This window comes from Lemur catta, chromosome 1 (assembly GCF_020740605.2).
Source record: "Lemur catta isolate mLemCat1 chromosome 1, mLemCat1.pri, whole genome shotgun sequence".
NCBI lineage: Eukaryota > Metazoa > Chordata > Mammalia > Primates > Lemuridae > Lemur > Lemur catta.
The window spans coordinates 280,223,434-280,249,292 of record NC_059128.1 but is presented as its reverse complement, the minus strand read 5'-3'; the positions used below and the strand labels follow the sequence as shown (position 1 = coordinate 280,249,292).

General features: G+C 50.1%; 1 protein-coding gene across 1 annotated transcript; it reads left to right on the top strand.

Annotated features, from left to right (window-relative positions):
- Positions 1–1,308: 1,308 nt before the first annotated feature.
- LOC123620528 lies at positions 1,309–25,859 on the top strand. Its single transcript, XM_045525867.1, has 6 exons — positions 1,309–1,431; positions 2,654–2,872; positions 3,811–3,928; positions 4,295–4,407; positions 4,619–5,091; positions 25,124–25,859. Exons 1-6 carry the CDS (start codon positions 1,309–1,311, stop codon positions 25,212–25,214), a joined length of 1,137 nt encoding a protein of 378 aa, XP_045381823.1. The 3' UTR covers positions 25,215–25,859.

Here is a 25,859-nt window from a genome sequence, read left to right as displayed (position 1 = left end):
CCTGGGAGCCAAAGGGTTGGGTTGAGTCAGACAGAGTGGTGTGTGTGCTTGCGTGCATGTGTGTGTGCATGCATGTGTGTGCATGTGTATGTGTGTGTGTGTAATAGAGAGAGATGGAGAGGGAGAGGGGGGAGAGACAGAGACATTCAGAGAGAAACAGAGAGAGACAGGGAGACAAAGAGGCACATAGAGACAGAGACACAGAGAGAGGGACACAGAGACAGAGACAAGGAGAGACAGAGATAGTCAGAGAAAGGCTCAGAGAAACAGAAAGAGACAAAGAGATACACACAGACAGAGAGAGAGCGCGTGTGCACAAGTCACATGTGTATAAAGTGTGTCAGGCTTCCTTTCCGATCCACGTAGCGTGATCAGAGTGATCTGACCCTACCAATTGCTAGGATATTGGCATTTGTAATCTATAAGTCATCTGGAATTTTTTTATGGAAGAGAAAAGATAAACACGAACATGTGACAGAGTCACCCAGCAGGTGGGCCGCCGTCCTCTCTGTACACAGCAGGTTTGGGGACCCTTTCCCTGTCTAAACACAGCCTGCAGAGGGAGGACTCGGCTGCTGCAGGCAGGGACAGGAAGGCTGCTGCAGGGGGGATGCCGCCATGCATGGGAGGAGGGGACGCTGCAGGCTGGGGACGGAGGTGCGGCGGGCTCAGGCCCTGGTGCCTGGTGTGCAGCAGTGGGTCGTACTGTACTGTGGGCTCTTCACTTACTCTCCAGAGGCGAGGGCCTTGCATTCCTAGGTGGGGTGAACGTGTGGGGGCGAGTGTTCATGCTTGTACATGTGTGTGCACGTATGAGAGAGAGAGACAGAGGATATTATGAGACTATGCCTGTCCCAGCGCACAAGGTTGGTGAAATAAAATGAAGGTCGCAGCGAACAGCTCTTTGAAAAGGCAAAAGGTCTGCCCGGACCGAGGCCTGTTGTTGATCCCTGGATTAGCTGACTTCTGGGCATCTCGAGTCTGGACATGATTTGGGGACAAGTGGAGACCAGGAACCGAGGCTCCGAGGGAGTGGGGAAGGGAAGGAATGTGTACAGAGGCAGGTTGCCAGGTACTACTTGCACACATGAATGTTTTGTTTCATTTTTTAGAAACTTCAGAAAAGAAAGTGAGGGGGAGAGAATGCGGAATGTTCTGCATTTCAGACCTTAGCACGCCCCTGGTACGTTGTGCGACTACTGAAGCTTATTAGGAGGGCTGGTTAGTATGTGGCTGTAAATACACCAATGCTAGCCCCACCTTTGTTCATTCATTTCACCATTTAACACACACTCTTGAGAGCCGGCGATGACTGATTCAGTGCTGCAGGCAGCAGGTCCTATCGCCCTCCCTGATGCGTTCACACCACTGGCCGATGCTGCTGCAATGTTTACCACGCCTGAGGAATACATCTATTCTAGAAAGATTTCTGTACTTCTCTTCGGCATCCAAACAATCCTTACCATCTTATTTCAGTATTTTTACGTCCCTTAATTTAAAAAATGCGTTAAAAGCAAACACTGTTTATGTCAAAATATATGTAAAGTACACTGTCACCAAGGTACGTGCAGGAGCCATGTCATCTGCAAGGACAAAAGCCTGCCCACGAAGTCCCTGCCCCTGACCGGGGTGACACGGGGAGGGCATATGTAGGCTCCAGTTCTCATACACGCGGTGGAAAGCACGTCGGACCGCAGTTCGGAAGTGCTCACTTCCTCCCCTCGTTGGCCGCATGTCCCAGACCCTTATCTTGGCCTCTTCCTCCTTTTGTTTGGAAAGCCCCGTGGTGTCCTGTCCACTTCCTCCGTCAGGCTGTCTCTGGGGTGAATTGTTCCACCTGTCCCCAGGCCATTCATCGCGACCAAGGACCTTCTGGCAATGTGATATTTTCCCCTCTCCAAAGCCACCTCGATGTTTTATAGCCAGTGGGCCAGATTGTGCAGAAGCTGGTCCCTGTCCCCACGGGCCCCAGGCTGGAGTCTTCCCGGAGCAGAGACCCAACTGGCCACCTTTTGACAAAGGTGCCTGGGTGGTGGCTCTTCTCTGGTTCAGAGCACAGGGGGCTGTGTGTCTCATGCAGCACAGTGTTCCCAGCTCGACCCCCTCACTTCGGGCAGGAAGCTTTCCTGGTGATGCAAGGAGAGAGAGGGGCCCCAAGGAGGGGAGGACAGGGCCACACTGTGCCATGGGCCACACGGGGCTCCTGCAGGCAAAAGGTGGGCTCTGGGCACGGCAGGAGGCTCCGCTAGGCTTTGTGCTGCCCGAGCCTCTCCAGGGGATTGACGGGGAAGCTTGGAAGGCCAGTCTTCTCGTCCGTGGCTGTCCTTAGGGCAGAATGCCAGGGGCTGGGGTCATGGCATTTGAAGGTTACTGGGCAGGGGGAGCCAGAGGGCTGGGAGCCTGCAGAGAACCCCGAGAAGCTGCTCCCCTTGGCCAGTAGAGCCCATAGCCCGACCTGGTCCACCAGGGCCCTTCGTGGCCTTGCCCTTCCCACCTCTGCACCCCAGCTGAGCCCTCCACACCGCCTCGGGCTTTTCCCAGCGGCCCTCCCGGACTTCTCCCAGCCACTGGGGCTGCTGGGCCACCACGCACGCTGTTCCCTCTGCCAAAACACTTTCCTCCCTTGCCCGGTCGTGTCCTAACCCCTGAGCAGGTTTCAGCTTCTGTGAACACCCCAGGGGTGCTCATCCCACCCCCCAGACGGATTAGGTTCCTGACCCTGTGCTCCCACGGCACCCCGCACTCCTGGGATGGGCATGGACGGCTGTCCACGTGGATCTGCCACTGGGCTCGGCCTCGTCCTCATGCGGTGCGTCGGCTCTGCCGGGGCCAGGCCTGTCTGCCCTGCCCTCTCCGGGGCCTGCGTGTCACGGTCAGCTGACAGCTGTTAAATAAAAGAGCCCTGCTCATTGAGTGCCAGGTCCTGAGCTAGGTGGAGGGACAGGGATTCGCAAAAGGGGGAAAATGTCATTGAGAAAAGGATCTCCTGGGGCTGGGCTGAGGTGGCTGAGGAGTTACCACACGGTGTGGAAAATGTTCCAATACATGGGACTGTAGGGCTCTCGGAGAGCCTGGAGGTGGGGGCAGCAGTCAGGGAAGGCTGCATGGAGGAGGGGATATCTCAAGTGAGCATTCGCCTTACTGCCTCCCATCTGCTGCAGATCACTGGAGCTGTGGCCCTGAGCTGGTGTCTAGGAGCCAGGGGTGGGGTTGCTGCACCCAGGACCCCAGGCATGGGGTGTGCTGCCCCAGGCATCCAGGCGGCTGGGCACCGCGCGGCCCCGGCTCTCTGAGGGCAGCAGTGTTGGTTTGCTAGGGCTGTCGTCACGAAATACCGCGGACTGGGGTTGTTTTCTCACAATTCCGGAGGCTGGATACCTAAGACCTGGTGCCTGCGGGTTTGGTGTCTCCTGAGCCCCCTCCTCGGCTCGCAGAGCCTTTCTTCTGAGTGTCCCTGACGTCCCTCCATGTGTCCAAATCCCCTGTCCTTGTAAGGACACCAGTCAGATTGGGTCAGGGCCCGCCCTGACGGCCTCACTTTAACTTGATGACTTGTTTCAAGGCCTCATCTCCCAACGGGGTCACACTGTGAGGTCCTGGGGCCTGGGCTTCAACATACGGATTTCGCAGGGACATAGTTCAGCTCGTGACAGTAGCCGGGCCACACGACATTGGCATTATTTGTGTAATCTTTACACACCGCTGTAGAGTGTGCAGACTTCACCTGAAACACTTTGGAGTCCGAATGTGACTATTGTTACTCTTGTGGTCACCAGTTCTTATGCTTCTTGTGACCCTTGGGTTTCCTAGCCCCAGTTCCCCTCCGCGGGGGCCGTTCAGCACCGACGAGGCATGAGACGATTCCGCAGAGTCACCACTACCAGGCCACCAGGACCCCTGGGCCACCCTGAGGCCCGGCTGCTTCCCAGTTTGTGAAACTGGGACTTCGGGTAACGTCCTGTCAATTTGGTTTAATTCTCATTTTCCTGAGAGGATTTGTGGGGTCGGCCTGATCGCTGTCACTGTAAGTGTGAGGTGAGTTCCCGCAGGAGCCCCCGGGGAGGGACTTGCCAGCTTGGGGGCCTCTGGGTCTCTGTGAGGGGCCGCTGCACGTCTTGTCCTTGCTGAGACAGACGGGACTGCAAGCGGCCGTAGTGGGTGGTGGACAAGAGGGGTTTTGTTCCCTCTTTCCTCTCGAGGGACTCTCCGAGGTCTCCAAAAGGGGCTCCACTCCCTCTTCCTGCATTAGGGGACAATCGTCACTAACATTCCCTCTGGTCTGTCTGCTTCCCAGGCGGCGACTGTGTCGGGGACCGGGTCCATCACAATCCCACTTCTGCGTGCAAGAAACAGCGCTGGAATCGCTCCTCCCCACGCTCAATACAGAGACCTCTGCAGGCATTAACTGTAAGCCAGGACTCCACGCTGCGTTTATGGGCACGTCTTCCGTGCTCTGCTTAATGTCGTAGGAGAGACCTCATAACAAATTAACATTTATACGGGCCCATTAATCTTCAAAGCGTTTCACTGACTTGAGTCAATTCCAATGACCCTCTTGGGTAATAATGAGCCTTTTTGGTCTCATATTCTTTTCCCTTCTATTTCTATTTCTTTGTAGCTAAAGAAAAAACACCCCCAGAGTAACATGTCGTGCTCTGCAGGACCTCCTGTGTCAGTCGGGTGGGTGTGGACGGGCGGCGGTCCAGGCTTCTGCTTCTGTGTTCTGCCCGACAGACGCCTCCCCAAAGCCGTGCGCTCTGCAGTCCAGACGCTCAAAGCCAAGTTCGAGTCCCAAAGCCTTGGACGAACTCTGAACGAGCCGCTTTTCATTCAACGCGCACACACGTGCTCTTCTTGCGTGGGCACACGCCTCTGTCTAATTGGAAAGCAGTTTCTGTGTGAGACGTTGGGAAAGAAGGAGCTGGAGTCTCTGAAGAGCCCGTTTCGGTTGCTCGGGAGTCCCGGCTGCTGGGTTCAGCATGTGCTGGCCCGGCAGAGAGCAGGTGGGAGGGATCCAACCGGCTGGCGCCCTCCCGCAGAAAGGCCAGCTCTGATGTCAGTGGAGGTCTGGTGTACAGGGAGCCAGGCTGTGTAAGTGAGTCTGAGACTTGATTTCCTTTTTTTAAAAAAATTTGTTTCAATAGGTTCAGGAAGTGCAAATGGTTTTTTGGTACCAAAAGAATTGTGTAATGGTGAAATCTGGGCTTTTAGTCTACCTGTCACCTGAATAGTGAACATTGTACCCCATAGATGCTTTTTCATCCCCCTTCCCTGACCTCCTTTCTTATCGGTCTCCAGTCTGTATGACAATGTGTGGCCCTCATTTAACTCCCACTTGTAAGTGAGAACATGTGGTATTTGGTTTTCCATTCCTAAGATACTTCATCCAGGATGATGGCCTCTGGTTTCATCCAAATTGCTGCAAAAGACATTATTTCATTCTTTTTTATGGCTGAGTAGTACTCCACAGCACATATATACATTTTCTTTATCCACTCATCAGTTGATATGTGCTTAGGTGGATCCGCATATTTACAATTGTGAATTGTGCTGCGGGGTAACCTCTGTGGAAAATAGTATGGATTTTGTGTAATGCTTTTTCTGCGTGTATTGAGAGGATCATCTGGTCTTTGTTTTTCCTCTATTTATGTGGTGGATCACATTTATAGATTTGCGTATGTTGAACCATCCCTGCATCTCTGGGATGAAGCCCACTTGGTTGTGATGAATTATTTTTTTCAAGAGCAGCTGAATTCAATTTGCTAGGATTTTATTGAGAAGTTTGCATCTATATTCATAAGGGATGTTGGTCTATAGTTTTCTTTTTTTTGTTGAGTCCTTTCCTGATTTTGGTATCAGGGTGATGTTGGCTTCGTAAAATGTGTTGGGGAGGATTCCTTCCTTCCCAATGTTGTGGAATAATTTCTGCAGGGTAGACACCAGTTCTTTGTAGGTCTGGTAGAATTTGGGTGTGAAACCATCTGGTCTGGTACTTTTTTTTTTTAGGAATGGAAAAACAAACACCACATGTACTCACCATTAAATTGGTACTAATTGATCAACCCTAATGTGCACATCTGGGAAGTAGCATTCATAGGGTGTCGGGCAAGTGGCAGCAGGGAGAAGGGGATGGGTAAATCCACACCTAACGGGTGTAGTGTGCGCTGTCTAGGGTATGAGCATGCTTTTTGGGTGGTGCAAAGGCAATTTATGTAACCAAAATGTTTGTACCCCTGTAATACTCTGAAATAAAAAAAAATTAAAAGAAACTGGACAGGTCAGAATTTGTGGTTAAGAACGGAAGTGATTACAAGATTTACAGAGTAAAGAGTATGTCAATGTGCTCTCCCAAGTTAAGGTAACATTTCAGAGAAGGTTCATATTAGACTAACACAAGGCCAATTTAAATCTATAATAAACTTCATTTCTTCATCTTATAACTTAATGCTAAAATGTAGTGCAAAGCACAAACCACTAAACCACTCGTCCTGGAAATATTTATAGATAGTGATTACTTTCAGAAAAAGCATGAACTAATAATTATGTTATATGAAAATTAATTGTTCAATAAGTTTTTTATTACAAAAATTAGATTTTCTGTATTTTATGTAAGAAGCCAAATCACAAGGGACAGGTTCATCACTGGAATAATCCTTTCAAAAATATCTTGAATTTCCACCTTTAAATATTTGAGTTTTAGGCTGTAAGCAGAAAAAGATAAGTAGCTATTCTCATGTATTCAGAAGTTAGACTCTACTAACATCCATAGTTCCAATAAGTGTCAAACCTACAGGAAAGAAGGCAAACAGAACATAAAGGAGGGAGGGAGAAAGAATGGAAAAGAAGGTAGGACGGAAGGAAAGAAGGAAGATGAAAAGAGCAAAGGAGGGAAAGGGCGAGAAAGGGAGAAGAGGAAATCCCCCTACCCCTGGGCTGGATAAATGCCAATAAATGCCAGAACCCTGAACACTCTACAGTTCATGATTCACTGACCTGTTCAGTAGTCACTGAGTAAGAAGCAAAACTTGAGTCCAACTATCGTGAAAGCCAAGGAATACAAGTGAAACAGGAAAAAAATTTAGTGAGAAAAGAAAGAATATTGGGTACTGTTAAAAATAGGAGGAAGACCCAGCTGCCTTTTTGTGCAGAAATTAACAAGGCTAAAATTCATAGAAATACAAGGGAACCAAAACAGCCAAAACAGTCTTGAAAAAGAAGAACAAAGTTGGAGGACTCATACTTCTTGATTTCAAAACTTAATAAAAAGCAAACGTAATCAAGACTGTGTGGTATTGGCACAAGGACAAATACATAGATCAACAGAATAAAATTGAGAGTACAGGCATAAACTCATACATTGTGGTTAACTGTTTTTTTACAAGGGTGCCAAGAAAAGTCAAAGGCGAGACAATGGCCTTTTCAACAACTGGTGCTGAAACAATTAGATATCCACATGCAAAAGAATGAAGTTGCTCCCCTTCCTCATATGATAGATAAAAATTAACTCAAAATGGATCAATGACCTAAACGTAACAGCAAAAACTACAAAGCTTTTAGAAGAAAACATAGGTGTACATCTCCATAACATTTGATTAAGCAACGGTTTCTTACGTAGAATACCAAAAGTACCAGCAAATAGAGAAATTGGACTTCATTAAATTAAATTAAATTAAATTAAAACCTGCTGTGCTTCAAAGGGCACTACCAAGAAAATGAAAAACAACAACAAAAAAAAATCGCAGAAAATATCTGCAAATCATGTGTCTGATAAGAGATTTGCATCCAGAACATGTGAGGACTAGGTAACTATATGTTGGCTATGTAACTCAACAATAAAAAGACAAATTTAAAAATGGGTAAAGAATCTAATAGACAGCTCTCCAAAGAAGATACATACATGGCCAGGAAGCAAAAGCACGCGAACTGCTGCCCGACATCGTCAGTCCCTAGGGAAATGCAAACCGAAACCACGGTAAGGTGCCACTTCACACCCACCAGGACAGCCGATGGCAAGCACTGGTGAGGATGTGGAGACATCGGTACCTACATATGATAATGCAGCCACTTTAGAAAAAGGTTTTATGGTTCCTCGAAAAGTTCAGCATGGAGTTACCAAATGACCGAACAGTTCCACTCCTAGGTATAAACTCGAGCAAACTGGAATCATAGTCCACCGAAAAGCTTGCCGTGGATGTTCACAGCAGCTTTATTCATGAGAGCTAAAAAGTGGAAACAGCCCAAAGGCCCATCAGCCGATGAAAGGATAAACAAAATGTGACACAGAGCCATACAGTGGGACAGTACTCAGCCAGGGAAAGGAACGTAGTACTGATTCCTCCTGCAACACGAAGGAAGCTTGAAAGCATTGCGCCAAGTGGAAGAAGACAGTCCCAGAGAGCCACATGCTCTATGATCCCACTTATATGAAATAGCCAGCACACTCCAATTCATGTGGACAGAGAGCAGGGGAGTGGCTGCCAGGCGCTGGTTACAGGGAGGTAGGGGAGTGACTGTTCATGGGCACGGGGTTTATTTTTAAGGTGCTAAACAAGTTTTGGAATTAGATATCGGTGATCGTTGCACACTTTGTGAATCTACTGAAGACTATCAAGTTGTACACATGTTTTACAATGGGAAATTTTAGGTTATGTGAATTATATCTTGATTTTTAAAATAAATTGCAAAATGGAAGGGAAAAAAGAAAATAGTATGGAGATTCCTCGGAGCACTCAAATTAGACCTGCCATTTGATCCGGTAATCCCACTACTGAGTATCACCCCAAAAGAAGAGAAGTCATTATATAAAAAAGACACTGACACTTGATTTCTGAAAGTGCAATTCCATCCACATTTTTTTAAGTTCTTTGCAGACAGAACCCCTCTATTTGCAGGGAAGCCCGGGGTGCATGTGGACAGGTTCCTTCTCTGTGGGTGTGTGCTCTGCGGCTCTCTCACCTGCGTGGTGCACTGAGGCGCACAGCGGTGAAGACAGGAGACACCATTGTTTTGCAGTTGAATCTTGACCATGCTGCGTGAGCTATTTACTTTGGAAATTACCTGCTACAAATTTTAATTCCCTGTTAGTCCTTCTTTGCTGCTCTTTGTATCTTGCAGTGTCCCCGCCTCCAAGGGGCTGCACAGAAGCCCTGAGTGGTTGCCAGGGGCTGGGTGGAGGGAGATGGGGAGTGACTGGGAGAAGGAGCGAGGACTGAGCCGGAGGTGGGGAATGTTCACGACATACACGAGACCGATTTCCTTGTGGCCGGGGTGTGGGCTGCCAGATAAAATACAGAATAACCAGTGACATTAAATGTCCTAATTTTTATAGTGTGTGTTCCAAACATTGCATGGGACATGCTTTGGGTGTCCCGTATTTCTATTTGCTAAATCTGGGGATTTTTCTCAGGGGAGACTCTTTCAAACAGACCCAATTTAGAAATCATTCTTTTCCTGCCAACGGTGCTCGTGTCTGTGTGTGTGTGTGTGTGTGTGTGTGTGTGTGTGTGTGTAAACGCGAAATGCAGCCTATTGTCATAGGACTGAAGACCATGAGGGACTTAGTAACCAGCAGCGGTAGCCAGGGCTGTGTGCAGGGTCCCTTGGCAGGGAGGGAAGTGCCTTAATTTTCAACCTCGGACAGAAAAGTACATCATCAGAAACGGCAGGCAGAGGGCTGTGTGCACAGACAGTGGGGTTTATGTGCTTGACTGCTGTGGGTTGAATTGTGTCCCCCCAAAAGATATGTCAAAGCCCAAACCCCTGGTGCTTCAGAGTGTGACCTTATCTGGAAATAGGCAGATGTAACTGGTTAAGATGAAGTCATACTGGAGTACGGTGGGCCCTTATTCACTGTGACTGGTGTCCTTTATAAGAAGAGGAGAGACACAGACACACGCAGAGCGGGGAGGCCACGAGACTGCAGAGGTGGAGGTGGGGATGTGCCTGCAAGCCAAGGACTGCTGGCCGCACCAGGTGCTAAAGGCACGGATGGAACAGACTCTCCTCACAGTTCATAGAATCAACCCTGCTGACACCTGAATTTCAGACGTTTGGTCTCCAGAACTGTGAGAGAATAAATTTCTGTTGTTTAAAGCCTCCTGGTTTGTGGTGCTTTGCTACGGCAGCCCCAGCAAACCTCATACAGCTACTTTCACTTGATTGCAGACAAAAAGTGTTCTCTGCAGTTAGTTTCAAATCCTGAATGCAGGAAAAAGCTGTTCCAACACCCTCTGGAGTGGGGGACACAAAAGCAGAGAGCATCGCTATGTCTACTGGGATTAGCAAACTTCAAACAAAAAGCAAGGAGAGGATCTGGCCAGACTTGGGAGGGGCTATTTTTCATGCCCACCATGGGCTTGGGGACACGACACTGTCAGATGCTCCTAACTGGGTGTGTGAGTGAGCGTGTGTGTGTGTGTGTGTGTGTGTGTGTGTGTGTGTGTGTAGGTAACACTGTGTTCTATTATCCATGTACTACACTCTGTATGACGCTGTCCCCAGTGGTGTCATCACCCAGTGGTCTTTCTGAAACAGGGAACTGGCAGGCGCTGCTTGGGCATTGTTGTGGGCACTGCTTCAGGGATTGCTTAACTGAGTCAGGAAGTCTCGAAGCAACGTTTTGAGATATGCTGATCAAAACGAGACAGAGGCAGGACAAGTTCCAACGGGTTAGCACCAAGGTGGCGGAGGAATTGACCACTTCTTGACCTTACAGCTTCATTCTACCCTCGTTACCATAAAATTACCATAAAATGTCTAAGGAAACCTCCCACTTCTGTCGTGCACCTGACGCCATGACACTTCCTGTTGGGTCATATTTAGTCAAAAGGAGGGCATCACCCTATTTCCAGGAAAATACCACCCCTTTCCAAGAAATAACACGAATATTCCTCCCCCTGATTAGCCTGTGATTAGATTAAATAGAGAGGCAAAAGGAACCATGGGGCTGATTCTTCGCCACAGGGAGAACTAGCCTCTGCTCGTCTGCGGAGTAGACTATTTATACTTTCTTGAGTAAAACTCGCTTTCATTTTATACTGTCGGGTTGCTTCTGAATTCTTCCTTGTGTGAAGCCAAGGACCCACTTGGACATCAAGTGATTCCCAGGATTGGGAGTCACTTTGTTTGTGATTTTGATTGTCATTATGAAGTCTTGAATTAAAAGAGTGGTTTGAGGTGCTGTCAGCAAGGCGCCTAGATCAGGGGATTCTGACTGCCTCTGGTAGTCTCCCCCCTCTGGGATCATGTGGCTGTCACATGCACTCCTGCTACGGGTAAGGAAGTGCTCGGGTGTTCACCACCCTCCCCCCTCAACTCCATCAGTCATTGTGTGGTCCAGAAATACAGAGTGATTTCAGTGTGATCTAATGTGCATACCAGAACACTTGTAAAACAGTTACCCATGGATGATGCACGTCTCCATCATGAACAATTGAGAACTAACTCTGTCTCACTGAGCTCATCCACAAGGCACAGAGGTGATGAGTTCAAGGTCAAAGTTTGTAAGTCAGACAGCAGGATTTTATTCATTGCCCACCATGCGCCAATCCTAGATGTCACCAGCTTCGTTCATTTGGTGTCTGAGCCACACTGGGTGGTATTTATGGAAGGCTTGGTTGCTTTGACATGGGTTGCAGACAAGGGGTCCCTGTCACCAGACGTTTGCTTATAGCTTGGGGTGAGACATCCTCCTCCCTCGACACCTCCCTTCCCCAGCAGGTGTCATCTCTGAAGGAGACTCTTTCCTTGAGTTCAGTTCCTTGTCCTGAGGTTCCAGCCATGTGGCTTGGGGTTCTTGCCCTTTGATCCTGATACCCCCTTTCCTTGGTTCTAGTGCTCTCCATTTTCCCTATTGCTCCCCTCAAACTGTGCACATTGAGTCTTTTAAGAGCTCACCTCTCCCAGGAACTCTTCCCGGAATTACTCCTTTGCCTTCCATCCTCATTGTTTATATAATCCATCTGGGTGTGTCCCAATTGCATTGTCATGATGGGCAGATGTGCAGCGTGTGTCTGTTTCACCCAAACCCTTTGCTGTCTCTATTTGAGTGCCCAATGTCACTTGAAGTTCAGTGGTGTGCTCTTCGCCCCTCCTTGTCCATGCATGAGCAGGGACTCAACAATTTTTGTTCAGTTACATGTGACACGAGGCCACTCATGCTCTTTTTAATTAACCCTTATGACATTCGCATGAGTTATGGAGAAAATTAACGGAGGAAAAATTACAGAGCTGCCTGAAGCAGTGGCGTGCTTATCACTCGGGGTTTTACCCTGTCCCTCCTATAATTAGGGTACATGAGACGCAGCGCCAGCTAATTGTCTGCGCCACCCACTAGGGGACTCCAGCTCTATCTGCGAACACCCAGGTCTTCCCGCCGCAGGACAGATGTGGGGCGAGGCTTGCGTCCCACACACACATCTGCCCTGCTGTTCTGAGCCGGTCACGAGAGCCAGACAGCTCAGCCGAGCAAGAGGTGAATTCCTGGGGAGGTGCCTGGACCTGCCAAGTTTCTGAGCACCAGGCTTGGGCCTCTCTAGCAGTTTGATGTGTCTTCCATGAGTGGCCTGAGCCTCTGTTTCTGCATTTAGAAAAAAGCACCCAAATACAGAATTCATCTCTGGGGGCTTTGGGCCAATATGAGCCTAAGAAATAAAAGTCTCTTGACGTGGATAACCTTTGACATGGACACATTTTTAGTTTTTTCAGCCACAGCTTTTTGGTGTTACTTCAAATAGGCGAGCATGAACCAGTGCTGGGAACTGAGAGGCTGTCAGATGCATATTGTGCACCTGGCCCTGTCCACCACGGTCTCCAAGGGATGACTAGGAAACCTGGGCTTGGCCCAGCCGCCTCCTAGTGCAAGAACTCTGCCCTGTGGCCTGGCAGGAGGTCTGGCCCAGCCTGGACCACGGGGACAGCCTGCAGTGGTGGTTGATTTTTTTTTTAAGCACATAATAATTTGCAGATGTTGGCAGCTACCAGCGAAGCCAGAGCAAAGCTCCGAATGCCAAACCACAAAAATATATCATTTTAACCATCTGATTCCTGGAAATGAGGCAGCGTCATAGTAAACCAGTTCACAAAGATGAACATGCTTGTTCCCTTCGGGCAGCTGACTGGTGCCAGTTGAGCAGAGATTATTGGCTATTTATCAATTGTGTTGTTCTAAAAGAGAGAGAAATCTATTTGCTTCTATTTGTGCCATAGGCAATCACCTGCCTTCTTCACATGCCAGTGTATCTTTAACAGTCCCAACTGCACAGGGCTCTTCTTAAAAGAGACACAACAGCACGTGTGTACGTTTCCAATTTCTAAGTCAGGAGTTCTTCACACACTGTGTACCACGGATGCTTTGGGCAGCCTGGTGAAGCCTCTGGACCCCTTCTCAGAATAAGGACTTCAAATGCATGAAATAAATCATGTAGGATTACCAAGGAAACCATTATATTGAAATATAACAAAATATAACAACCCCCCCCGAACTGTGATATGATAGCCCACATACTTCTTTACTAATACATTAAAAACAAGATTGAGTTGTTTGGGTGGAGATAAGCTGGAAGTTATTGATGTTGCCCACGGCAACTGCAATGCAGGATGCAAATATCTGTGATTTCGACAACCGCTGCCTGCGCTCCCGATGGAAGAACTTGCTAATGTGCAGGTAGGGATCGGTGAACATGAAAATGGAATTTTCTTCCCATCCAAGTTCACAGACCCCCTGACCTCTAACCCAGGGTCAGATCCTGTGTTCTGCATCACAGCAGTGGTGGCTGCGGGCTGTGGTGGTGGCTGCAGGCACGCGCTTATACAGCCCTGCCCCAACCTGTGTGCAGGTTCCCATGTGGTCCTGGCAACTCTGTGACCCTCTCGCCCCCAGCCACTGCTGAGTCCTGTCCTGTCTTCCCTCAAGTCTCCTACCTGCACTGGGTCCTCACGATGAGACTAAGAAATTTAACCCCTTTCAAGGAGTCAAATCAAACTGAATGCTTTGGTACTTTTTAGATGGGCCTATACTCATATAGTGGGTCCATTCCATTCTAAATAATTTCCTAAAGAAGCGAGACACCAACTAAGGAAGCCTGGTTTTCAGCAAAGTCAATTAATGGCACCTGTGTTAGTTTCCCAGGGCTGTCACAACAAATTACCCCAAACTGGGAGGCTAGAAACAACAGAAAGTTTTTCTTTAACAGTTCAGCATTTCCAAAATTTGAAATCAGAGTCAGCAGGGCCACATTCCTTCTGAAGCTTTTAAGGGAGAATCCTTCCAAGGCTTGTCCCAGTTCTGGTGGCTCCAGGTATTCCTTGGTGTCCCCTGGCCTGCAGGTGCCCCACCCAGTCTCTGCCTCTGTCTTCCCGGGGTGTGTCTCCGTGTCTCTGTGCATCCTCTCCTCTTCCTGCAGGTGTGTCGTACGTCACTGAATGTAGGGCCTACCCTAAATCCAGGAGGGTTTCATCTCAAGATCCTTAAACTAATCACATCTGCAAAAACTCTGTTTCAAAGCAAGGCTGCATTCCTAGGTTCGGGGTTAGGACTTGAACATATCCCTTTTGAGGACACAGTCCAGCCCACTACAGTGCCTGGGTGAGAAGGAGTCTAAAGGGATGGTGGAGTGTGGAAACCGGGAGGTCAGAGATGCCACAGCTGGCCTGACCTTGCCCTGGCCCAGGGGTGCGTCAGAACAACACGGGCAAGCTTTGCAGAGAACCTGCGCCGGCCAGGCACTGAGCACCGGGCTCCCCACAGCCTGTCTCGCTGAATTCCCACACCACACGGTGAGGTTGGGCTGCTGTGTCTGAATCCAGACAGCCTCGTTCCAGGCGCTCCCGTGAGCCGCCCATCATGGCCTTCCTGCACCATCCTGCTAGCCATGAACCATGGGTGGCTATTTAGATTTACGATAATTAAAATTTAATTTAAAATCCAGTTCCTCTATTGCAATAGTGGTGAGCGGCTACCGTTTGTATAGCACAGACATGGAACATTATTAACATCAGCACAGAAAGTTCTACTGGACAGTGTTGCTCTGGAACAATGTGTACATGTATTTTATAATAACACCTATATTAACTGCTAACTAGAATTCTCAGCTAACTGGACTTTTTGGGGGACAAATGATTTTGTGGGGAAAGAAGCAATCACATTCTAAGCAATGCCAGAGAGTAGCCAAGTGTGTCCCCGTCTGTAGGTCTTGTGGGATTGTCATAGACATGTGACCTCCAGTGCAGACTCCACATTTGAATAAGCAAGAGTGATTATATTCACGCCACCTGCTTGCTAAGGCAGGAAGATACCCTGGACTTCACCCCACAGATGTGCAGAGATTGTAATGGCCTCCTCCAACCAGACAGTAAAATGAACTTAGATTCCTTGTTTTTTGAGCATTCCACTTGACTGAACTTTGACTGTGCTCACAGTCTCGGGGAAAGGGGATTATTGGATTCCCCACATTGGCCAATGGCCCCCCCATTGGACCAATGGGCCATTGGATCACCCCAGTTCCACCATTTTCTCATACTTGGGGCATTTCTTGAGTATTCAGCTGGTTTTTTATGATGGCGCTAGTGAAAAGAAATTCCAGATGGAGTTAGGTAGTTTCTGCTTCAACCAAGACAGCCTGAGCAGGGCTTGTTAGCAGGTGGGGCGGCTGGGAACTGTGCATGGGCATGCTTGGTGCCTAGACAGGGAGCTGCTGGAAGAACGGGCGTGCAGAGGGCTGCAGAATCCCCTGCGGCCGGCACACGCTGAAAGGAGGGATGTAGCTGGCTGCACCCCAGGTTCGCTCAGCACTTGCTGCTGGGGCTGGGGCATGGCAGGTGCGCAGGGGCTTTCGTAACCCTTAGGTGGGGCAGGGTCAAGCTGCAGGCACGTCCTAAAGGCTGCAGCAATAACCTTTGTGCACACCTTGGTCCAGACAAGAATCACATTCTGTTCTCGCTGACAGCTGGGGAAACTGAGGAAGTGTGCGATCAAGGCCCAGAACTCACCCACAGGCCAGTACATGAGTCACAGGATCAAAGAGCTGGTGACGTCCCTCCCTGAGCTGCTGCCCTGAGGTGTCCCAGAGTCACGAGGCAGCCGCGGACCTGCTGGGCCAGCTGGGTGCTCTCCTCCTGCCCTGGGCCTTGGGTGCCCTGGTTGGCCTTCTCACAGAGCAGTTGCTGCTTTTGGACTTATATTGTGGTACAAGCAAAACTGCAATGACAGGTGGCCATTTCTTAAGGGAGGGTTGATCTGTGGTCCCAACTCTCCTGTGAAGGGCTGGGGACCTCGGGGGTCTGGAGACACTCTTCTCCACCTGTCATCCCGACTGGTTCATGACAAGGAACCTCAGACTCCTTTCTGTCAAGTTGCATTGTTTCCCTGAAAACGTGGGGACATGCTGGGGTCACTCAGCACATTCCTGGTTCCTCTAACCAGGACATGACAGAGACTGTCGGAGGCTGGGCAGGGGATGCTCTTGGATTCCTCCTGAAAACCGCCTGCATTCCAAGTACCCCGGAAAGGTTCTAGGGATGGGGAGGCAGCCCCAAACCAAACTGGGATTTGCTGAAATGCCAACGAATGCCCTGTGTGGTGGAACCACGGTCAGGTGAAGAAGGAGCCCAGAACCTACACAAACCCCCCAGATCAGCCGGCTCTCTGGGGTCTCCTGGCCGAATCCACAAACTGAGCCTGGGGTAGGGGGTGAGTGCACACAGCCCTGTGGCTCTCACACGCAGGGTGCCTTCTGTCTCCTGGGCACCCGGACACATGGACAGCAGGCAGAGGTGCCCTCCGTGCCCTGGGACAAGGCCTGAGTACCCTTCCCATCCTCCTCCCATGCAGCGTGGCTCCCTCTGCCAAGACGTGCCTGTGTCCCGCAGGTTAGCCCTGGGTTGTGCTCGTCTAATCCAGTAGGAAAAGCTCCCAGGTCACCTTGACTGTGCGTTCACAGAGAGCTTCTGCTCAAGCCCAGTAGGAACCAGAGAAATTTGAAAACAAATTTGTTATTCGATTCTTGATTCTTCTTTGATTGTGTTTCTATTCTTCCTGCATAGCTTTAGTAATTCGGGGATCTGCCAATGTTCACGGGCTTTGCTGGGGCGGGGAGGTGGGAGGAAAGGGCTCTCTTGCAGTCTGCGAAGGCCTCTCTGAGAAGGGAAAATGCTTTCCTTTATCAGGGCGGATCGCCAAGCGTGAGGACACACGGCCACAGTTAGCCAGAGGAACGTGGCGTGTGGGGACACACAGGGAAGAATAGAGAGCTGGCTGCAGAGGCTGGCGAGGGGATCATCTGAGGGGCACTGGGGGCTGCTGGCAGGGTGGGTAATGGCATCTCTGGAACGGCCTCAGTGGAGGCCAACCTTGTGGTTATGAAATACAGTTTTGAAAAGATAATTATACTGCAATGCTGCTTAAATTTATTTCAAGAACTTGTAAACTTGCTTACTCACTGTGTTGGAGGCTGTGGGGTCAGCTCTGCTCACTGTAGACATAAATGATAGGTCTTTTTATTTTACTTTCTGCAAGGAACTTGGCCATCAAGCACATAATGGCCTGGCTGACGTCCCTCTTCCTGCTGTACTTTGGTTTTGGTGCCAGGGCATTTGTTGGTAGCCAGGATGCTTCTGTCACTAACAGAGGTCAATGCGTGGTCCTGGGAGGGGTGGCTGTGTCCCTCTGGATGCCACGTGCCCCAGAAGGACCCCTCCCTGGGGGAAGGACCTGCTGCTGGACGAAGTCAGGGGCGTTCTCAGATGTCTGTTCTTCGTCTGAGGATCTTTCAGAAATGCAGATTTCTGACACCGTCCCGGGGAAACTGGTTTGGCAGGGCTAGGGACCCACCTTCTCCTGAGCACCCGAAAGTGAACTCCAGGCGGAGGAACCCTGGTGTGGGTTCAGAAGGCACGCTCCCTCCACGTGAAACTATCTCAGAGAAGATACCATACAGCCCACTTGTGGTTGTGACACGAAATGCCAGCATTTCAATTGATGTCAAAACAGGGTCTAGCCTGATAAATGTTCTACCTGGAGTTGGATTAAGGACTAAAAGAAATGCAAACGTCTAAGTGCCAAGCAAGTGCCTCTGCTCCTAATAACTTCTCCACAGAAACACTTACTTTCATTAGAGCTGGAGGAGTTTCTCTTCCTTTGTGTGTTAAACCGTTGTTTATAAAGCACGTCCAGGTACCGGACACGGCTGGTGAGACGGCGAATGAGACCGGGTCCCACGCCCACCTTGCTGGGGCCCACCTTCCATGGAAAGGGATCATTATCTTGAAACACCATTGCTTTGCTTTCTCCTCTGCACTTCCAACCTCTCTCCAACGGAGGCATCCACTGTCTTGCAGAGAAAGAAATACTCCACATTTAATTCGACTACCAAAGATCATGGTCTCGGAATGCGGTTCAGAGCCGTGGCAAAGCGCGGAGTACTCGGGCGGGAACTGTCAGTTCAAAACCAATACAGGGTGCGTCTTACATGAAGTTATGCAGGCTGGTTATTGTAGCCCTTAGAACGAATCTCTGCTTTTTGCCAATCCAAATGTGACTCTGGTGCCGACCACCAGAAAGATCAGGGCTGTGATGTCACTTTTACATCATGCGGTTTCACCCTTGTCCTGTGCCTCCATGGCACCTTCTGGTGTCCAAGCACCCTCCAGTCTAACTTTAAAAACTTGGGATAAGCACCTCCGGATGTTCATGGAGTCAGTAGTGTTTTTACTGTAAAGCTAAAGCTGTGGCTGTGGCTTCAGGTCAGCCCCCTCCTATGGAATGAAACACCTGGCAGGGATTAGGAAGGGGCCCATCCCACCTGGGAGCCCCAATCTCCTGGGCAGGCAGAGTGGGGGTGGGCAGGGCTGGCGTCACACTGTTTCTTGCCCCATGAGTGTGGGCACACCACCGCCAGCCTGCTGAACTCTCGCGCCCGCCCTGACTCAGAGCCACCGTGACCTCCTCTGAGCCTCTGAGCTCTTATCTAGACGGTTCCCTTCGCCCAGAGAGCCCTTCCAGCCATCTCCACATGCACAAATCCCACCGTTCATCAAAGTCTAGCTGAGATACCTTCCCCGACATGAGACTTTCCTGCCCATACCTTTGAATTCCTTCTGCACCATTGGCATGACTTCCCTGTTTTCAGGTTTGAGTTGCCATGGTGATTCTCCTACTTTACTCTCAGGAAGAGATTTCACTGGACTCCTCTGTTTCCCCCAGAGCATCCGAGTCTGACCCTGAGCCGGGGAAAATACTCAATGAGGGACGAACGTGTGCTCCTGCAATTGCCTTAGACCCAGACCAACGAGATGCCGTCTTAGACTGCAGGGCTGGGTGCAAAGTGCAGGCGAACGGCCACTGTGCTGGCTTGAGCTGGGCTGCTGATTCGCAATGCAGTGAGAGAAGCAGACATCCACCCTTCACCCTGTGAATTGCCCAAACTACCAGGAATAGAGATAACAAACAACATTCCCCCAAAGCTACCATTTTCCAAGTGTCCCTCATGTATGAGGCAATTTATATAAACCATATAATTTGACTCTCACCATTGCCTGCAATGTTCATTCAATCATCACCGTCATTTTACAGCTGAGAAAACCAGGCTTTGGGAAGGTTGCATGACTTGCTTGAGGTCCCACTGCTCCCTAAGGGACAGGGCCAGGGTCTCAACTAGATCAGGCTTTACCCAAATACCTAAAACCACACTGTAAAAATAGTAATTACATAGTTTATTTTTTAAGTTTATAAAATGCTTTTCCTTGCATTGTCTCATGTAACATAACAGGCAGATCTCAGAAATTACTTTGCACACACCATGATAAAAATTAATCATATTCAAACCCCTACTTCTGGGCGGGGGGAGGTGGGGATGGCTAAATTCACACCTAATGGGTGCGGTACACACTGTCTGCAGAGGGGCACATTTGTAGCTATGACTCGAATGGTGCAAAGGCAATATATGTAACCTCAACGTCTGTACCTCCATAATATTTTGAAATAAAAAAGAAAAACAAAAAAACCCAAATCCCTACTTCCCATCTGGCTGCCCATCGGGGTTGCCTTGAGAGCTGGTTCAAACCAGACTCTGGTCTCACAGATCCGGGATGGCCCCCAGCTTCCAGGTGACTTCCATGGGCTGCCAGATTTTGGGCCCCCAGTTTAGGCTGTCGTGTGGCCCAGAGAGCCAGCATAACCAGGCTGGGGCTTCATTCTTTTTAGGGAACAACTGGCCACATGCTCCGTGGACTGTGGGGCCCAGACCCGGTGGGATGGGCCTGCTGTCCGGGACCCACTCCGCAATGTCGGCCCCCTGAAGGCCAGACTCCACGTGGATAACTCTTCCCTCAACCATCGTTTCTCTCTCTTACTTGAAAAAAACTTTTTTGGTCTCCTATGTTACTGATCTATTAAATATTTCCTTACTCTCTCTTTTCTTGGGTTGAGGAAATGTATGTGGGAAAGAGAATTCCAGAGTGGGACTGAAGATCCTGGGTCTGCAGAACCCACTCAGGATCCCCAGAACTATTGCTGGATCCAGGATGCTCACCTTTGCACCCAGGCAAATCCTTCTGGTTAACACGGCCTCTACAAAGCTGATTCTGGATGCTCCATTTCCTCTTGTGTCAATGACGCACATGTCCACCCTGCCTAACTCCCCGGGTCACTTAGCACCAGAGAACCATAAAAGTCTTTTGAAAAATATGAGGCCTAATGCAATGGAAGGGTGGGGCTGGGGACCATGTGGCCGAATAGGACTTGCGTGGGCTTGAGGTCACAGACCAGGTGACCCAGCCCCTGATTTGCCTGGAACAGTCACAGTTCACACCAGTGACCAGTAAGCTCTCAAAACTGACAAGGCCATGGCTAGCCTAGTCATAAGCCCCCATCCTTGGAATCTTGGCGCAATCACTAAATCTCTCTAAGTCTTGGTTTCCTACTCTGAAACGTGGTTCCTAATGCATGCATTTAGAGGCAGATTGCAGATGTCAAAAGAGAGGTCAATTGAGAGCTCTTTATAAACTAAAAATAAAAATCAATTAGTGGTGTCATTATCGTTAAGTCCAGGTGGTGTGAAATCAGGAAGTGCTATTTCGTGTAAGAATCTGGTTCTTCTCCAAGGGCTTCCCCTTCCCTGTTGTGGATCCTTCCTCCTCCAGCCCAAGGAACCATTTACTTTCCTTCCCTGGCTCCAGTTAGATTTTCTGAAAAGCAGAAGGATTGGAGTCTGGACTTCCAAGCTGCCTCCCAATGTTAACATTCTGTGACTTCATGATTCTAAAGAATGCTGGGCCTGCTGGTGTTTGTTGGTTGTTTGCTAAGAACAAAGAAAGCGAGACAACCTAACCATGAAACTCAACCCCAGCAATGAATTACACGGGTTTTGAAAAAGGCATTAAGCAAGAATGGTTATGTCTAAGCTGGCCCTGCCGCCCTTCCAGGGCCTGGGACCCGGAATCAGATGTCTGAACTTGATATGCACCTGCAGGTACAGTTACGGCTTTTAATCTGCCAAGCACTGTTGTTCGAGCTATTTGAAAGCATTCAATGACTTTCTTTGAAAAGTCATGCGTTATATGACTCTTTGTTTTCCCAAACAACATTACTGATGTTTCCTTACAACTTACTCCAGCTCCCTGGCCTCGTGTAGAAGGGTTTGTTTGGTTTGGATTTGCTCTGCTTTTGCAGAGTTTCCTTGCAATCCCTAGGGATTCCCCCTGGCAGTCATATTAGTGTTCTATTATGTGTTTGGGGAACATCTAGGGTATTAGATAATGGGATTACTGGAGCGAGTTTGACTAGAAGATTTACAGATGGGATCTGAGGGTGCAGGTGTCTCAGAACCTTGGCTCCAGGACAGAAATAATAGAAATGAGAAAAAGAGAGAGAGAGACTGACTTTTTATTCCTGGGTTAATCAACCTTGGGCACCAGGGCTGGGCCAGCTGGCACCCAGGTGAGGGCAGGCTGACAACCCAGGCAGGTGGTCCCACTCCTGGTCAACCCTGAGCCCAGGCTCCACCCCTCAGGGAGGACCAGTCACCCTGGGCCCTCTGACCAGACCGACACCAGGAGGCTCACTGGAGGGCCCAGTGGCTCAGAGTATCTTTCCCTCCACCCTCTGTATGGCTGCCTGGCTCTTGGCCGACACACTGTAGCTGCAAATTCCTACCAGTTGCCCCCATCTGGGGCAGATGCAGTCACTGTGGAGTCTCCTTTGCAAAACACAATGGAACACACAATCCCACAGGGGCCTCTTTCCTCCATATAGCTTTGCCTCGATTGGACCCTCGCGTCACAAACAGAGTCCACACCATGCACCTGGCCCTGTGTTTGTCCTGCATCTGCACTGCACACGCAATGGGGGCAACTTGACCTTTTCAAAAACCTGTTCTGCAGGTCTTCAAACCCGTTCTGTGGGTCCTGGGAAGCCCCATACTCTGAATTGCTGCTTTGGCTGAGTTGGTTCCACTTAGAGACCATCTCTCCTTTCTTTTGCAATCCCTGTTCCTTTCTCACTGTGTCTGCCAAGACAAGGAGCGCCGGGTCTCTCCCTCCTGGGTACACTCACACAAAGCATCGTGTACGTGTGCAGATTTGGCCACTGGCTTGGGGAACTGGGGTGTTTATGCTGCAGCAACACCAAAAACTTTCGGAAGAAGCATTTCTGTGCCTAAAAACGCCCCATGGGCATTTGCTCTGTTCCAGGCTCTCACTGTCTTCAGCTTCCCTCCCCTGCCTGTCTCGCCTTTCTATAATTCTTCTCCTTGCCCTTCCTCAAATTCTTCAGGTAATTCCTAGCACCACAATGTAGCTACTTCTTTTACACTGATCCTGTCCTCAGCTTCTTAATCTCTACCTTAAGCAGCTGTATTTTGTGATATTTTGCTAAACAGTGACAGCCACTTCCCCAAAAGATACTCTAGTAATGTCAAGATATTACAGTTTTGGAAATGCACGCAGGTTGGGTTGGCCGTATGACAGAGATTTAAAGTCATAGATCTTTATGTGACCAGTACCACTCTTGGGGATGGAAAGATACCAGGTCCACGTTCTTTGTGCTCAAGGTACTTTCAGTCTCACAAGAGAGATGGTGCTTGATGAGCCATGTTGTGGGAAGTATCTGATGTGCCAGTAGAGAGATGGAGCCAGGGCCTTGCCATCCCAACTGGGCGTCAGAGGGAACTGTCAGAGCAGACGGCCTGTAGCCAGACCTAAGAGATGCTGGAAACATGCAGATGGAGAGGGGAGAAGGGACAGGACCCCCAGGTGGAGTCCACAGGGTTCTCAAAGGCTGGGAGGCAGCGCCATGGACAGACTGCGGAAGGTGGTGTGGATTCTGGGGATGGAGGAGTGGGGGAACTTTCGGTTTCTGGTCTGGCGCATAAGGAGCTTGGAAGCCGTCACTCCTGCCCACACAACTGGAAGAAAGCTCAACAAACTGAAAATCAACATTCTTCTTAGATCCATCAGAGAACTGAGGTCACAGGACAAACCTCTGCCCCCAAACTTAGACAGACAGACAGGAAGACGCAGATAGTCCCAATTTATGGGGGCAGAAGCCTGCATGGGAACTGTTGACCCAGTGCCACATATGTGGCTTTCAATAAAAAGTTAGGAGGGATACTAAAGTCACAAAAGGAGTTTGGAGAAAAAGAGCATGCATCAGAATCCGACTCAGGTATGGCAGAGGTGTTGGAATTATCAGATCAGGAATTTAAAATAACGATCACTACTGTGCTAAGGGCTCTCGTGGACAGAGCGGAAGGAACACGGAGCCCCGGAGACAAGGCCACGGACACAGGGCTGCTCTGTGGAGGGGCGCGAGGGCAGGTGTCTGGGGCACACCGGTGCCTGCTGCATGTCCCTCTGGGGGGCTGCATTCCCTGCCTGAGACGGGCCAGGTCTGGGCTCTTCTGAGCCGCTGGTTCCTCTCTGGGGTCCTCTCCCGGCAGCCCCAGTGCCCCGGTGAACAAGGACAACACCGACAACAGGGTGACAACCCCCGCGGGGCTTGCCTTTGTGTGAGGCCAGGGTTCAGCTGAAACCTGGCTTCCTGGGGTTGAGGGCAGGAAAGGGGGCTTGGTAATCGCAGCATGACAAAAGCAGTGACTTTTTATTGTCTCAGCAGACAGCTGTGAGAACAGATCACCATGCCTTCCTTCCTTCCTTCCTTCAATCACTCAGCGTGTACGCCAGGCTGTGCTAAGTGAAGTCACTCATTCCCTTAGTGGCCATGACGAGAACTGCCCATGGATAAACACAATGTCACGAGACCCACGGTGACTGAGCCCTAAGGGGCTGTGGGTGGGCGCTGTGGGGAGACTGGGGTGGGGTCAGCGGGAGGAGAGGTCAAGTGGGCCTTGGATAAGGCCCCCCAAGGGTAGGCCCCGCAGGAAGGCCGGTTCCCTCCCCTTGGAGGGGATGCCAGCTTTGCCTTCCCAGACCCCCTCCTTCCCTTCTGACAGCAGGCCTTGTCCCCTGACCACAGGGGGTGGGTGGGCCACTTGGAAGTAACGGCTGACCCAGGCCCAGTGACACCACCAGACATGGCAAAGCAAACAGCTCCCAAGCCTGAGATCTCTCCTCGAGGACTGTCTCTGATCTAAGCTTCTGCTCCAGTATTACCGTGGAGAATTCAACAGCGTCCTCCTCCTTGAAGTGGGAGCTTCGAATCCAGCCCGCAAGCCCTTTGGCACACACGTCACTCCTGCAAGACGGTGGGCTGGGCCCTTGTCCTGAAGGTTTGGCCACCAGCAAAAAGGGGCTGCTCGGCCTTGCGGTCATCTCCATTAGGCCTAAAAGTTAGATTTCCATTAGAGGAAAGTTCAGGTTACAACAAACACGCTCTTGCAAAGGTGTAACCCCAGGCCCTGACACAGGGTCCTCCAGAGGGTGGTTGGGGTCAGCTCTGCGGGGTGGACCCAACATGTGGGCGTCCCACAGCGGGGCCGGGGCGCTGGATGGGGGCTCCAGGGAAGGAGGGGGCACGGCGCCCGCCAGAAGCAGCTGCGGGTTTCTTGGTGCACGTGTGCGTGTGCCCACAACAGGCGCAGGAGCCTGAGCCCACGTACATGTCCAAGAAGGACGCTCCTTGGACAGAGCCTTCGTGTCTTAAGACTGTTTCTTCATTTCTGTTTCAAAACAGGCTGGGTCTGATCCGGATCCTACTTTACATGACTCAGGAAGAGACTGTGGCAAAACCATTGAGAGGGATGAATCAGAAATTGGCAGAATAAATGACACAAAATCCCAGATCAAAGCTCTAATCCCATTACCCATGCGGATGATCCTCCGAGAGAGGCATGGAAGGACACGGCCGTGCATGAAGAGAAAAATGGCTCTGAAACTGACACGGCCTCTTTTGTTCAAACAAAACAGACCCCTCAGTGCCCACATCCAAACCAGGACCCCCAAGCCCAGACGCACGGTCTGTCTGCTGAAGGCTGCGTGGGGTGTGTCGGCTGCCGCCGTCCCTGTCGGTGTGAGCAGAGGCACGGCTGTCCTTGCACGAAGCCTGCTCTGCTAAGGCGCCCAGTGCTGAGTCTGTCCGAGAGCCTCACCTGGCCCCCGGGAGGGATGGGCGTTCAGTGCTGAGCAGCAGGTGCCATTGTCTTTCCCTGAGCTCTGAAGAAGGCGAGTGGCCCTGGCACGGGTCCAGGAGATGGGCCCCGCTGCCCAGGACCGTCGCTTGGCCGTGTCACCTCCCAGGGGCCATGGGACTCCTCTAAGCCTCAGAGTGCTCATCAACCACTGAGGCAATAATTGTCAACCCTACGTCATTCGGTTTTACTGGAATAAAATAATGCTGGACTTCCCATTCGTTAGACGGTCGGGGATATTTAGGTCGACAGCTCAGCTTTACCTATTTTCTTCCTAAAGTG